Below are 14062 nucleotides of genomic sequence, written 5' to 3'. Positions count from 1 at the left end.
GAAAGGTCTGGACTGCAGACGAAGCCATACTGTTTTGATGGATGCAGCATGTGGTTTAGTGTTGTCTTGCTGAAATATGCAAGGCCTTCCCTGAAACAGACGTTGTCTGGATGAGAGCATATGTTGTTCTAAAACCTCTATATACTGTTCAGCATTGATAGTGCTTTTCCAGATTTGTAAGCTGCCCACGCCATAGGCACTAATGCAGCCCCATACCATCAGAGATGCAGGCTTTTGAACTGTGTGCTGATAACAAGCTGGATGGTCCCTCTCCTCTTGAGTACTCAGGACATGGTGTCCACGGTTTCCAAAAAGAATTTTAAATTTTGATTCATCTGACCACAAAACAGTTTCCCATTTTGCCTCAGTCCATTTTAACTGAGCTTTGGCCCGGAGAAGATGGCGGCGTTTCTGGATCGTGTTGACATATGGCTTCTTCTTTGCATAATACAGCTTTAACTTGCATTCGTGGATTGTATGGTGAACTGTGTTCACAGACAATGATTTCTGGAAGTGTTCCTGAGCCCATGCAGTGATTCAATGCAGTGCCACCTGAGGGCCTGAAGATCACAAGCATCTAATATTGACCGTTGACCTTGTCCCTTGCGTTCAGGGATTTCTCCAGATTCTCTGAATCTTTTGATGATATTATGTACTGTAAATGGTGGGCTATCCAAAGTCTTCACAATTTTACGTTGAGGAACATTTTTCTGAAATTGTTCCACAATTTTTAGACACAGTTTTTTGCAGATTGGTGAAAATCTGCCCATCTTTGCTTCTGAGAGACTCTGCCTCTCTAAAATGCTCTTTTTATACCCAGTCATGTGAGGTAGTGGCAAATTGCTCCTCTAGCTGTTTTTTATTAGTACCACTTACTTTTCCTGCCTTTTGTTGCCTCTGTCCTGACTATTTTGAGATGCGTTGCTGCCATCAAGTTCTAAATGAGTTAATGTTTTTCATGAAATGGTAAATGTCTCACTTTCAACATCTCATATGTGTTCTATGTTCTATTGTGAATAAAATGTGGGTCTATGAGATTTGCAAATCTTTGCATTCTGTTTTTATTTACATTTACTTACATTTTACACAGCATCCCAACTTTTTTGGAATTGGGGTTGTATATGAGTACAATTATTTTTATTTAACATTTCACATAGTGTGCCACACTAGATCCAATTAAACAGGACTAATTATGCTGTCTGTAATGAAACATGCAATTGGTCAGTGCTCTTTAAAGGGGAATTCCACCCATTTTTAAACATGTCTGCTTAATACAATCATCAAGATGTAAACAATCATTCAGAGTGTGTTGATCTTAACAAATGAATTATCCAGGAATTTTTAAAATCAGTTGAATTCTCATTTAAGTACTGATGATATGCACAGTATAGTCAGACCATACTGTGACGTGATTTATAATTAACTCTATATTGCAGTTTATCAGTTTATAGTGTAACAAACATAAGAGAGAAAACATTAGTGAATGGAACAATATGATTTGAGGCCAGTAATTCTCATTTATTGCATTATGTAAACCAATAAAGATATGAAAAACTTGTATGTATGTCCAGATTAAGAATCAAAATAAATTCTTGCAGTGTCTCTAAATCTCCAGGCATAAATGATTAAGAGACCCGCGACACACTTTAGGAGGCGTTTCTGTATTTGGAGTAATTGACTTTGTCACCAGGGTTTATGTAATAGTGTCCCATAAGCGCGTAACATGCTCATTACAAAGATGGATCGTCATGACGACCAGGATGAGATTGTATTTGCTGTGCTGCATCTCAAGAGGAGCCCAGGACCACATGCTAGTCACAGCACATAACTTAGATCCTTCTGATCCAGCAGCATTAGAGGTGTTTTACAACAGCACAGTGAGCGTGTCTGAGATAATTAAATTTTATGAATAAATTGTCCATAGCAGTATTGAATTGTATACTTTGTTTTATTTCTAATTTGTCTCCTGTGCATATAAAACTTGGCTTTGAGTTAACTTTGATGGTCTAATCAATAGTTGCCCATAGCAACAATGTTCCCCATGGGTTCTAATAGTTGACAACTTAGACACATGTTAATAATTATCTCTTGCTCTATAAATAGGTGCAATTACTTCCTACATATTTGAAGCTAAACCAATTGCAAGCATGTGTATTTATATCAGTGAAACCATTTTGTATCCTTTGCAATTAGTTGATGTTCAATAGTGTGCCCTGACATGTAATTAGCTCTTCAATACATAAGGTCAGGCAGCAGTAGCTAAACACTGTACATGCCAACTAAAAGGAAAGATTGATTCGTTTTTCTAAAAGTTACAACTGCCTTATAACTAATCAATGGATAAGAATAGCAATATCATTACCATTTAATTATGCAAGAGTACTGAGCCTAACTGTAGCCTAGATCGTGGCCCAATTCACTCTCATTGTGTTGTAATTCTGTAGGCAAGCTTTTAACGAAGCTTCTCTCTCCTAATTGCATGCACTTGGGATGAAAATATGTAGGTTTTTGGTAAATCTTTGCCCCAATGTTTTTTTTTTTCAGTACATACCATAATAATCTAAGATTCTAACTTATACTGTCCCTCACATCTCTATAAAGACCTCTATGTTTGTAAACTTGACTTTGCTTAATTGGCCTAAAAGTACATGGGCAATCAAGCATGTACAAAAAATTAAAATAGGCGAAGAGATACAGTGATGATTTGAGGGGAAAAGTTTACTAGAAAAGTACATTGATTTGGGTGAAGGTGAAGTAAAAGAAGAGAACAATTAAAATTTTCAGTCCTCCTGTTTATAATATATTGGCTCCAGCTAATAACCACTTGATTTCTTTAGAAATACAACCTTTCCCTTAACAATAAACATCCAAAACACAAGTACTTATGTTTTTTAAAGGTTTTATTCTAAAAAAAAACATGAAATAACCACCACAACAATGTTCATATCTCTCCAAGGTGAGTTAAACAAAAATAATATTACAGTGATCATGAATAGAAGCTTGATTTTTTTTTTAGGTCCAACGACCTCCCTTTTCTTCTATAATAAAGAATAATTTGGTAATTACAGGAAACATTTATTGGATACAACAAAGGCTGTAGCATGGGTATAAGTAACGTACAGCATTTAGAAACTGCTGATTTGATAAGAGAAATACTGGGACAAAGTATGCCAACACAAGCACTATTGATTTTCAACTTGGCAAACAATTACATTTAGTAATTACCTTAAAATACCAGTGCTTTGGACTGGAGACATACGTGTCTTATATGGGGGCCACAGTCTCCTGGTACTGGGTTAATTGGGCCATCCTGGCAGCAAGCAGCAGGAGAAGACCAGTTATCACTTCCAGGAAGAAAGAGAGCCAGGCCATGCCCATTGACCAACCGAACGATGTGTGAACCAGAGCCATCTGCTCCGGCCCCATCCTCTTCTCCGTTTCCTCCAGAGCCTGCTGGGAATAGCTGATGTACAGACTTACACCAGAGAGTGTGAGTAGACCTGACAATGAACACACACACACACACAATTCAGCAATATAGAGTATGCATTTAATATAGTTTCCATATTTTTACTTACACTCATGGGCCACTTTATCTGCTACACCTACCATTTAGGTGCACTTGTAGGTATACAGTTACTGACTGCAGCCCGTCTGTTATGTACAGCATATTTTGCCAGCCACTCTCAACCATGATGTTGAAGTGTGTAGAATACATAAAAGAATACTGTCCACATAGCAATGAATTATATGCAATATACACTTTTAAAATGTTCACATTTTCTGCAGAGATGTCAACAATTCATTCAGAGTGGTTTGATGTGAAATGGTGCATTGTAGAGAAACTTACCAACTCTGATTTCTTTACAGTGGTGGTGATCGGAAACAGGGTTTGCAATGTCTACAACACAAACAGCCATTTTATTCACTGTCTGTACCTCTCTGCCATGACTAAATAGAAATACATTTGGCAAAAACCTTCTCTCAAAAGTATTGTAAAACATTGTCTCAGTCTTTAGGCAACGTATTTGTAATAATTTCATGTAATAACTGCGACTTGGCTTTTAAAGGCGTTAAACTTCTGGTACACATCTGGTACCCATTGCCACCGCTGTGAACAATTTTGACATCAAACCACTCTGAATGAGTTTGCTAACATCTTAATGGTTTATCCCTCTATATGGCCAGGTCCCAACTTTGGCCCAAAGTTTTACTACATACTTCTATATCCTAAGAATAGCGTAGCCAATTTGCACTGAGGTCCCTGTAGTTACTCAATAATAAGCCTTATTTTGTAATAAACCTGGTATTTTAAGGGGTTAATTATACAGTAATTTTGAAAAAAAGGTGGAATTGCCCTTAAATAATGTTATCCAAAAAATGTTCAAATACAATATTATAGCTTTACTGACTAGCAAAACCGGCAACCTGTACTGACCTTTTTTGTTTTGTTTTTTTAATCATTCTAACGATTTAATTATGCAGAAATCTTTGGTAGGGATTCTTAATTATGCAAAATTTCCCATCAGTGTCAGGGTCTTAGCTCTTGACATAAATGTATCCCTGTATGTACATTCAGTTTTTAGTCCTTGAGCTGCTTGATAACAGTAACCTCATTTAATTACAAGAACATTAACAAGCAGACAGCAGTACAAAGCAGTATAAAGTGGCCATGACAAAGTGAAGTATTTCCAATACAAAGAAACATTTAATATCAGCTAATAAAATGCTTATTCTGCATTGCACTTTTCATTGTGTTTTGTATGTAAATGCCTTATAAATTAAATACATGTTCCATATTTCATTTTTTTAGTAAAAAGGTTGAGATTAGTATCATGAAAAAATGAAAATAAAAAGAAAAATAGAGGGTCTGGCAAATCTGAACAGTATTGTGAAGAACTTCAAACACACCTCAAAGGTTTTTTGAAGGACGTGCAGCTGACTCAGATGAGCTGTATTGCTGGCCCTTTGAATGCTCAGCATCTGATTTAGATGACTATAACTCACCTTTTACAGCTGTACTGGACCACATGACTACAGAGATAAATTTTACTCACTCTCTTTCAAGTCTACCTAATTATGTTCTCAAGTTGACTCACACAATGCAAGCATTAGCCAAAAAAACAATATAAATCCTATCCAGTGCATGCCAATGTGCCAATCGTAATCGCAGTGTACTCTATAATAGCACTCAGGAGATGAACTACTAGATCCTACTGGTAAGCTGCATCACAGAACCAAAACGCTGACTCGCCAAGTGACTGAGTACTTTTCTCATCAATACAAAAGGTCTAAAAGCTCATAGCTACAAAAAAGGCCTTTAAGTTTACTACGCCATTGAATCAACAGAACACATCAGCCGCACTGATGTAGGCAGAGTTCATATTGGCCCATCACTAAAGCACCCAAAGGTGCTCTCAATCTCCTACAGCAGGCATTATAACCAAATCACCATTAGAGCATGCCACTGTGGAACTGGAGCAGCGGAACCCATATCTAGTTAAACTCTGACAAAATGAGACTAGATTTTCACATGAGCCATAAACTTAAGAGGCAATAAAGAGTGAAAATAATGCAAGCTCTAATTAGCAAATGTAGTAATGATGCAGGAGCAAACAGATTGAATTTGGAATTGATGTGCCATACATACAGCTAGGCAGACCATGTTTTCATACTTAAATCACAGCTAGATATGAGGAGGCAGGAAAATCTTTTATAAACTTTTAGAAAGATCTGATCCAAAACATCATGTACTTGACATTAACAAGCAATAATATCCTCCTTTTGAAATACTGATGACTTTTGTGCCTCTGAGACCTTTGATTTAAAATGATTGCTGGGCATGAGCGAAATATAACAAATTTCCTGTGGTGAAGCATTCTCTACCTTTTTCACTGTTTTCTGCGCTCTTGTGGCGATCAATTATGGCCTAACATTTCAAGAACAATAGAGAGAGCCTCAGAATGAAGCTTGTGGTGTGTGCACCTCTCACATGGTCAGTGGGAGATGGAGATTTGTGCTTATGAACACTCAAAGATGGCCTATTGTGGGTTTGCCTTTTGTAATCAAGATCTTCTTGTGGTTTTCTGTTTACAAAGGTGGACTTTCTCATGGATAAAAGGTAAAATGACCAATGTTGACTTAACATAGGGGTTGTCTACATCCAGTTTTCTCCATGTTGAATTAGACTCAAATGTGATGAAGACTTCATTTAGCCATGGACATTTTACTCCTGGTCTTGTTTTGGATTGTATTTGAGAAGTGAAGTAATATAGTAGACCTCAGGAAACAGAGTGAGAGAAGATTTAATAGCTTTAACAGTGTTAAACACATCCCATGTGCCCCTCATTACCACTGTGATAAGTGTAAAGAATTATTTGCTGGCTGTTTCTTTTATATCAAGACAAGGAGACCTTTATGTGTGGCTTAAGCTTTTGGGTGCCAACTGGAAGGACACAGGCCTTGAAACGCTGTTATTCAACAGCAAACTCACTGTATCTCTATTCTTTTCTCAAGTTGTTCTGCTAAGTCATACTGATACTGACCAGAATCTAGACCTAAAAGGGGCTGTGGATATTATACTGTACATGAGGAATCTGACCAGTCATTAAGAACATTTTCAAATATGTAGATTAATATATGTCTTACTAATCAATAATTTAGTCACATTTGTCAGTGTTTAATATATTACATAAGAAATGTGATCTGTTATAAGTAATTAAAAATGTAACCAGTATCAATCTTTTATGCTGTTTTTACTCTGGGCAGTGCAGGATGGTACAGTACAGTTAAAAATCTGTGATAACACCTTTTGTTGTTATTTCCACTGCCGAGTGAACCTTACCATACATCTTTCCTGGGTACCAAGCGTACTGAACCAGAGAGGACACAGGTACCTGACCCAAGGTACGGACAGTCCTAGGTTTGGCTTAGAAATCGTACCGTGTTGTACCGTGCTGCTCCATTAAAAAACACCTTCACAGTACTTAAAAACTGGAATCTAATCTGATTCTGATTTTTTTTTTCTGAAAAGTAAAGTCGTTTCTGTACACCTACTGGTCAACTTCTGAACTTTCCCATCTCGTCTGTTCAAAGTTCAGACCATCTGAAGATACAGCCCTTATATCCCATCCCCTTTCTCCCCCAAAGACATAATAATATTACTGGTAAATCATGAAGTAAGAAAGACTGTTTAAAATTCTTTATCTGGGCTGGATTTCCCAAAAGCAACTTAGTACAAAGATAATTCTTAAATGGTAGAGCCAGCATCACACTGAACACTCTCTCGACCAGTTAAGATGATGATCTTAAACTGGGCCATAAAAAACACTATATCTTTGGAATAAATATGAATAATGCATTATTAATAACATACGGTTAAAAGACATCCTTGTTTTTAAAAAAGGTTACTGATGTCTTACGAGATGTTTGGTTCCACTTCTCGATGTACCTCAGACTTGTTCAATTCCACATTCAGCACAACAGATTTAACGTAGTTAATTAATAATTCATTAAAACCAGATACAGAATGGTAACTGCAAGACTGGGTGACCTCGTGGAGAGGTTTGCAGATGGTTGTGATGACATGTAGTCTGTTACTACCCACAGCTGCATTCAGTTCACAGGCAGAAGATTTAGTGATTTCTGGACATTAAACATTAGATGAGATAATTACAGAAACATCCTAAAGGTTTATACTCACTTCCCATCTCTCCCCCGATACTCTTTTCCTTCACTGTCTGTGATACTGCTAACATTTTTGACGAGCAAAAATGCAATAAAGTAAACTGTAAATTAATTTCTCCCTTATGTATTATAAGATAATGTGCTGTAATAACATCAGTCCCAAAACACACATCAGTAAAGCAATTATTCTCAAATTTTAAGACTGACAATTTCCTCTCTTGTTTCCTGTGTGTTCATAAGCAAAAGCACAATGCTCATAAAGAGAGTCCGGAAATGTGTTGCAATTAGAAAACAGACGACCGTCACCTTAGAAATCTAGTGCCAGATTTTAAGGGCTTTAGAGTACTGTAATAACGTAACAACGCAATAAATAACTGCTATAATAATGTAATAGTGTTATAACTGCAATAAAATGAAATGTAAAACAATTACACAACAAAACCATAATCCAACATGGACATGCAGACTTAGGTGGCTGAAACTTACTGCAAAGGAGAAAATAGGAGGCAGCACCCATGAGGAGAGCTCTACTCCGGGCCAGAGAGCTGACCAGACCACATATTCCTCCAAACACTAAGAGCACCAGACTCAGAGGCAGCAGAATGGCTATCACATTGTGCATGTCTGCATGGAGGAAGTTGAATTACAACCAATTAGTTTCAGGGTGATGTTCATGTCGACTGCAAACACAAAAGTGCAGACAAAGTGAGTAAAGTTCACTGTGCTATGATCAGCAGTGCAGACTGAGGAGAAGCAAGTTTGTGTGACGTTGTTTCTGTATAAAGCCATGTGATTTGAAAAGAGCTGAAATTGTAACTGCTTTATACAGAGTCAAGTATCATAATGGACTTACTTTGCATGTGTTTTGCTGATTCTGAAAGGTTAGGTGGAGCTTCTGAGAAGGGCTGTACATCTACAGTCAAAGACATCAAGAAATCAGCAAACAAAAATCAGCAGATTACATTTTACAATATACAGTTACAGTATGTTTTACCTTCCATAAGCTATAACATCAAAATACTATCAGGAAATATTCATCAAGCAGGTAACATTAAACAAAGGACATAACATCAGCCCACTTTTAGAAAACAGGTATCAAGTAGACACTTTCAGATCTATATAAAGAAAACAAAATCCTTGCCATACCATCACTCACTCCCCAAAATCCGGAATGCACGTGCTCCGGCTCCGTGAGATTCGTGCGCGAGTCGTCTATAATGTACCAGTACTCAGTTCCAATTGCGAGCGCTAGGAAGCAGAAGCTGAGGATGCCGTTCACTCCAGCGGTGACAACCACAGAGCCAAATCCAACCTTCATGTCGAGCCGCGAATCTGCCACGTACTGCGACACAGAACTACCCAAGCAGCAAACTTCTACTACTTGCCATTCACATCCAATAACGCGCGACAAAAACGAAGTGCACTCAGGTGCCCCCTCCCGCGTTTATTACTGGCAGCGACTGAAGAAAGTGTCCCACGGTGCCAGCAAAGACGTTCACGACGACTATTCGCACCAAAGACGTTCCTCCAGCACTGCGCGCTCCCTCACTCCAGCGCGCCTTAACGCACAGCATCCTGTGACACACTCCACAACACACTGTATTTCTAATACGACGTTATGTAACACAACAAACCAGTTATTACAGTTTAACACCGTCAGTTTCCTCTCGTTTCCTGTGTTAACAAGCAAAAGCAAGAAGCACTTGGTTTCTATGTTTTTTTTCCAGCAGGGTTGTTATTAGATGAACAATACCTTAGAAATCTAGTGACGAGTCAAAAGCTTTTAGAGTACTGCAGTATGTAACTGTAATAAAAACTGTAATAATAATGCAATAACCTTAACATAAGCTCAACAAAACACTAGCATTTACATGAAATGTAAAACAATTACATAAAACCTTAATCCACCACGGACATGCAGACTTATTCAACAGAAACTTACTGCAAAGGAGGAAATAGGAAGCATTGCTTCTACTACTTTGCCCTACTTTGGGTCAGAGAGCTATGCAATGCCTAAGAAATTATTTATTTCAAGAGATTTGGTGAAAGACCAGAACAAAACTAAATCATCTGTACAATAGTTACTTTAAAGTCAATTACACTGCAATACAATATAGGCAGCTTTTGCAAAAGTCACAGACAAAGGTATTTTCACTGGTAGTTTTAGGTTCTAGGAATAAAAAGGTCTTAATACCAGTAAGAAGAAAGCTAAACACCACAGCTCATTTGCTGGTGCTGTTGGATATACAGCACATGCAGAAGTCTTTACCTGCAGTCTGAACATTAACGTTATATAGAAATTATCAATGTATTTCAGAAATAATGCCCCCACTATCCACCCCATTAATATCACCACATCATATCACAGGATTATAATGATTTGCACTTAAAATATAGTTTATTCCAGTATATTCCTCAAAAGCCCAAAGGGGACAGACAGCAGCCTGGTACCAACAGTTGAAGAGTGGTAACAAAAATGTTAATTGAACACAACAGCCCAGGGTCCAGCTCGTTTACAGGTACTGTTGGACATACAGCACATGCAGAAGTCATTGTCCACCTGAGGAAGCTGTTCATAGATTTCTACCTGGGCAACAATAGCGTTTTGCTTGTAAAAGCACTAACACTTGAACAAATACAAATAATACAGTGTCATAAAACATCCATACAAAAAGAAATGTTGACTTTTTAATGAAGTCTTAAAGAAAAACATGGGTTTGGTTCCACCTCCCCTATATGTGCTCCAGCCATTGCATCTGTTTAGTCCCCCCCATCAGCAACTCTGATTTAATTTACTGATAGCACTTGGCTACCCCAAGGAGAAGTCTGTACATGGTTCAGCTAAACATCATTTTCTCAAGACTGCCACATAGGTTGCAGTTGATACATTAATACATACATACATACATATATACATAATCCACTCCAAGTATATACATGTCTAAACCAGCAAAGGAAACACAAAAAAGTCATGAGGTAGTCTCTGTGTCCATCTTCATTCTTCACCCATTGCTGTCTGGATGATCTGGCCTCTTTTCAACTTCACAGCCTCTTCAAATTTATCAATGGCTTGTTTGCATGTCTTTTTCTAAAATTATTAAAAAAAAAAGTTACTTAATTTCATTTCATTTCATGACTTGCTTCCAATTCATAAATAATATTAAATGTAGTGCTGCCAAAACTCCAACAAAACTTAAACTAAAGGAAATAAGCATACACACAACAATTATACGCCTTTTTATTTTTTATGCTGGCAAACATATTTGAAAGTACTTTCATATTTTTTGGCAAACATTTAATTTTCCATTTTCCTTTGATTCAAGGGGGTCATGAAAGCTATCTAGTTAGCTAGATAAGTTAACAGAAGTTTTCTCAGGGAGGTACTTTGGGTCAGTTCGATTCTACATACATTCATACATGCATGAAGCTTTCCAGCATGCACATGATTCTGTACTACAGCAGTTTAGAAAAATACAGTTATAGTACATATTTATCTAAAGTTACTTGCTAGTTAACATAAATGGTCACTTCATGTTGGTTATAGAACAACTTAAATCTCAGAGTTTTAAAATGTATGCACATAATAAGCTTGTTACAGTAAAGGAATGTGAATTGTGCTGTCATGTGAATAAGTTGGAAAGTGTTTACTAAGGTGAACCAAAGAACAAATGTTCTTTGTGAAAAACAATTTTGGCTATGGCACTTGTGCTGCTTCATTTTGATTTTTCTTTAAAAAAAAAAAAGGGCAAAATGGTTCTTCAGATTGATAAATGATGCATATGTTTGGGACCTCAGTCTTTAAGTCTATACAAGTAGGTTACTAGCCTAGTCAAGCCTCTGGTAATTAGTTTTTCCCATTACATAAAAAAAGCAGATTTGAGGGTTCATAGACAGAGTATTATGGTTAACTGGGAGTGTTGGTGCTGTCATCCTGCTGCTCTCATGCTTTCACTTAAGTTTGCTGACGGTGGAGCGGAGGGGTGCCGAGACCTCAGGGAGCCCTCATGTCTCTCCCTTTTAGTTAGGCTGTAATATTCAGACCTGCCGGAGTCTCTGCTGTACTCGTAACACTGAACTGTAATCAGTCTCTCTTAACAGAACTAACTGCCTGTGTCTTTCTCTGCCGAGCTGAATAACTGCCCATCCTGTGTGGTCTGATGCTGTCGCTTCATCTGCCTTGATCGGGTGCCCACTGCTCGCCAGCATTCTGGACCAGTTTGACCACCATGGAGCTTCCAGCTGTACAACACTGTGCAAACTTCACCTGCACTGACCCTCCTGATGATACTGCTGCTGCACAGACTTGAACTACTTAATCATGGCCATTGCTTCTTCTGCTGGGAGTTGTTCCTTGGCACTGTCACCATCAGCTTGCTCATGGGAGCTTGGACCCGGATTTTTCTGTAAAGCTGCTTTGTGACAACGCCTGTTGTAAAAAGTGCTAGCTAGCTATAATTATAATATATATCTCTCACACACACATACACCTTTGACTTCACTTGATGTATATGGTTCTATAAAGAACCTATGTAAAAATGTTCCTATTCAGCATGAAAAATTGTTCTGCTAAATGTTACAATGTCAAGCTTGTGACAATAGAACAGAAGACCCCTTTTCGGTGCTATTTAGAATCCTTTTCAAAAATATTCCTGATCAATCTGAAGAACCAACCATTTGAGGATTACGAGGATGTATACAGGCAGTAACCTAGTACCAACAGCTGTAGACTAAATGAGTAAAACTAATTTCTTTCACTTTTATAAATTAATCCTTTCACTGTTGTTCCTCTCTACAGACACACTCTGCCATCCACTTGTCCTTCTGAGTTTCAGTCATTCTTACAGTTTCTTGTTCATCTCTGTACGCACTTTTTAAATTAATATAGCCAATGTACTGAAAGGACTCTTAGCAAACGCACCAGATGGAATCCTTGGAAGACACAAAAGTGAACCCTTGCCTCAGGACCTGCTCATGCCCAGCTAATGTACACAAGTCTAGTGAATGTCCCTTCCCAGTTAAATCTAAAAAAGGCAAAGAACTTGACTCACACCCAGTGTAGATGCAGCAGAGGGGGTTTAGTTGTTCGCTCATACTTACAATCACAAATTTCTGTCTCTCTTTCTCAAGTCTGAGAAATTCCTCCACAGTCAGATCCTCCACTGACTTTTTCATGGTGATGAAGTTGCAGGTGGGAGAATGTGCTTTGTGCTCCTTTCTATATTAAAGAAAAGCATGTTAAACTGTCAGACATGATTTAAATGACCAATCTACATGTAGAGTATTGTTAATTATGAACTTCAAGTAATATATTGTTTAAACCTTCTCAGCAGATTCTCATGGTAACTACCAGATAGCTTAACAGTAACAGCATTAAAACATTAAACGTTTTCATCAAACACTTTACACAAACACATCACAATATTTCTATATTTCTGACATCAGGTAAACCAGAGCAGACAAAGTGGAGCCACATTTAATTACTAAAATACAATTATTTAGATCTCACATTTCACACTGTACTACACAAAACCAAATCAAATTGTAATCAAACATTCAATAGGAAAGTGTTTAAGTACTGATACACACGCCGTACTCAGAAAAGCGTACTGTGAAATATTGTGACAATTTATCACGATCACGTTATTGTCATATTGAGCAGCTCTAATAGGCCACAGCTCTTGTAAAGACTCACTCAGGGTCGTCTTCAGGCTCCCAGCCCTCCAGCTCTTTCAGACAAAAGAAGCACTGCGCTACGTCAGGGCTGTTTCCAGACGGTGTGTGAATGAATCCAGCTTTAGCCATCTACAACAAGTATTTTAGTTAGCCATTAGCAAAACGCTCACCATGAACAGAGACGCCGGCAACAAAATCCCGTTTCTGAGCTCCATATGTAAGGCCTACAGTCCGAGCTAGTTAGCTAAAGCTAATTGTTTTGGTCGTGTTACTTACGTTCTCAGGGGTACAACCGCAGCCCTCCTCAAACGGCCAGCCAACGAAAGTTAACAGTCTGTTTTCATAGAAATACATCTTGGTGTGGCCGTCGTTAGCAAAATCCATGTTGAAAGTCTAAGTCTTTTGTCTTTTCACAGAAGCAAGTTACACTGAGCAGGTCACACTACTGGCTGTTGAACTTTAAATTTCCCAGCGGCGATCTGATTGGTTAAGAGATTTGACACGCATGCGCTCATTCCGGAGAAACAGCGCCATCTTGTGGAGCTGCTGTGGGTTGATTCATCAAGTGATACATTTAATGCAAGACATTTCTTTACTATTTAAGACATTTTGGGCAGATAAAAATCTGAAATGTCACCATTTATGTCTCACTGAGTTATCAAACTGGCAATACAGTCTATTAGAGGCCTACATCGTGAAAGGA

The 14062-nt window shown here is 38.0% G+C and overlaps 2 protein-coding genes across 2 annotated transcripts; both read right to left on the bottom strand.

Annotated features, from left to right (window-relative positions):
* Positions 1–3245: 3245 nt before the first annotated feature.
* tmem235b (transmembrane protein 235b) lies at positions 3246–9025 on the bottom strand. Its single transcript, XM_036572605.1, has 4 exons — positions 8833–9025; positions 8540–8599; positions 8173–8310; positions 3246–3500 (listed from the first exon to the last, which is right to left on the bottom strand). The coding sequence occupies exons 1-4, from the start codon at positions 9002–9004 to the stop codon at positions 3265–3267; spliced, it is 606 nt and encodes a 201-aa protein (XP_036428498.1). The 5' UTR covers positions 9005–9025; the 3' UTR covers positions 3246–3264.
* Positions 9026–10142: 1117 nt separating this feature from the next.
* birc5a (baculoviral IAP repeat containing 5a) lies at positions 10143–13840 on the bottom strand. The gene is made up of 4 exons (XM_036572606.1): positions 13636–13840; positions 13379–13488; positions 12784–12901; positions 10143–10774 (listed from the first exon to the last, which is right to left on the bottom strand). Exons 1-4 carry the CDS (start codon positions 13741–13743, stop codon positions 10682–10684), a joined length of 429 nt encoding a protein of 142 aa, XP_036428499.1. The 5' UTR covers positions 13744–13840; the 3' UTR covers positions 10143–10681.
* Positions 13841–14062: the final 222 nt, after the last annotated feature.

Source organism: Colossoma macropomum, unplaced genomic scaffold (assembly GCF_904425465.1).
Source record: "Colossoma macropomum unplaced genomic scaffold, Colossoma_macropomum, whole genome shotgun sequence".
NCBI lineage: Eukaryota > Metazoa > Chordata > Actinopteri > Characiformes > Serrasalmidae > Colossoma > Colossoma macropomum.
The sequence above is the reverse complement of the archived record's forward strand: the minus strand, read 5'-3'. Positions and strand labels throughout refer to the sequence as shown.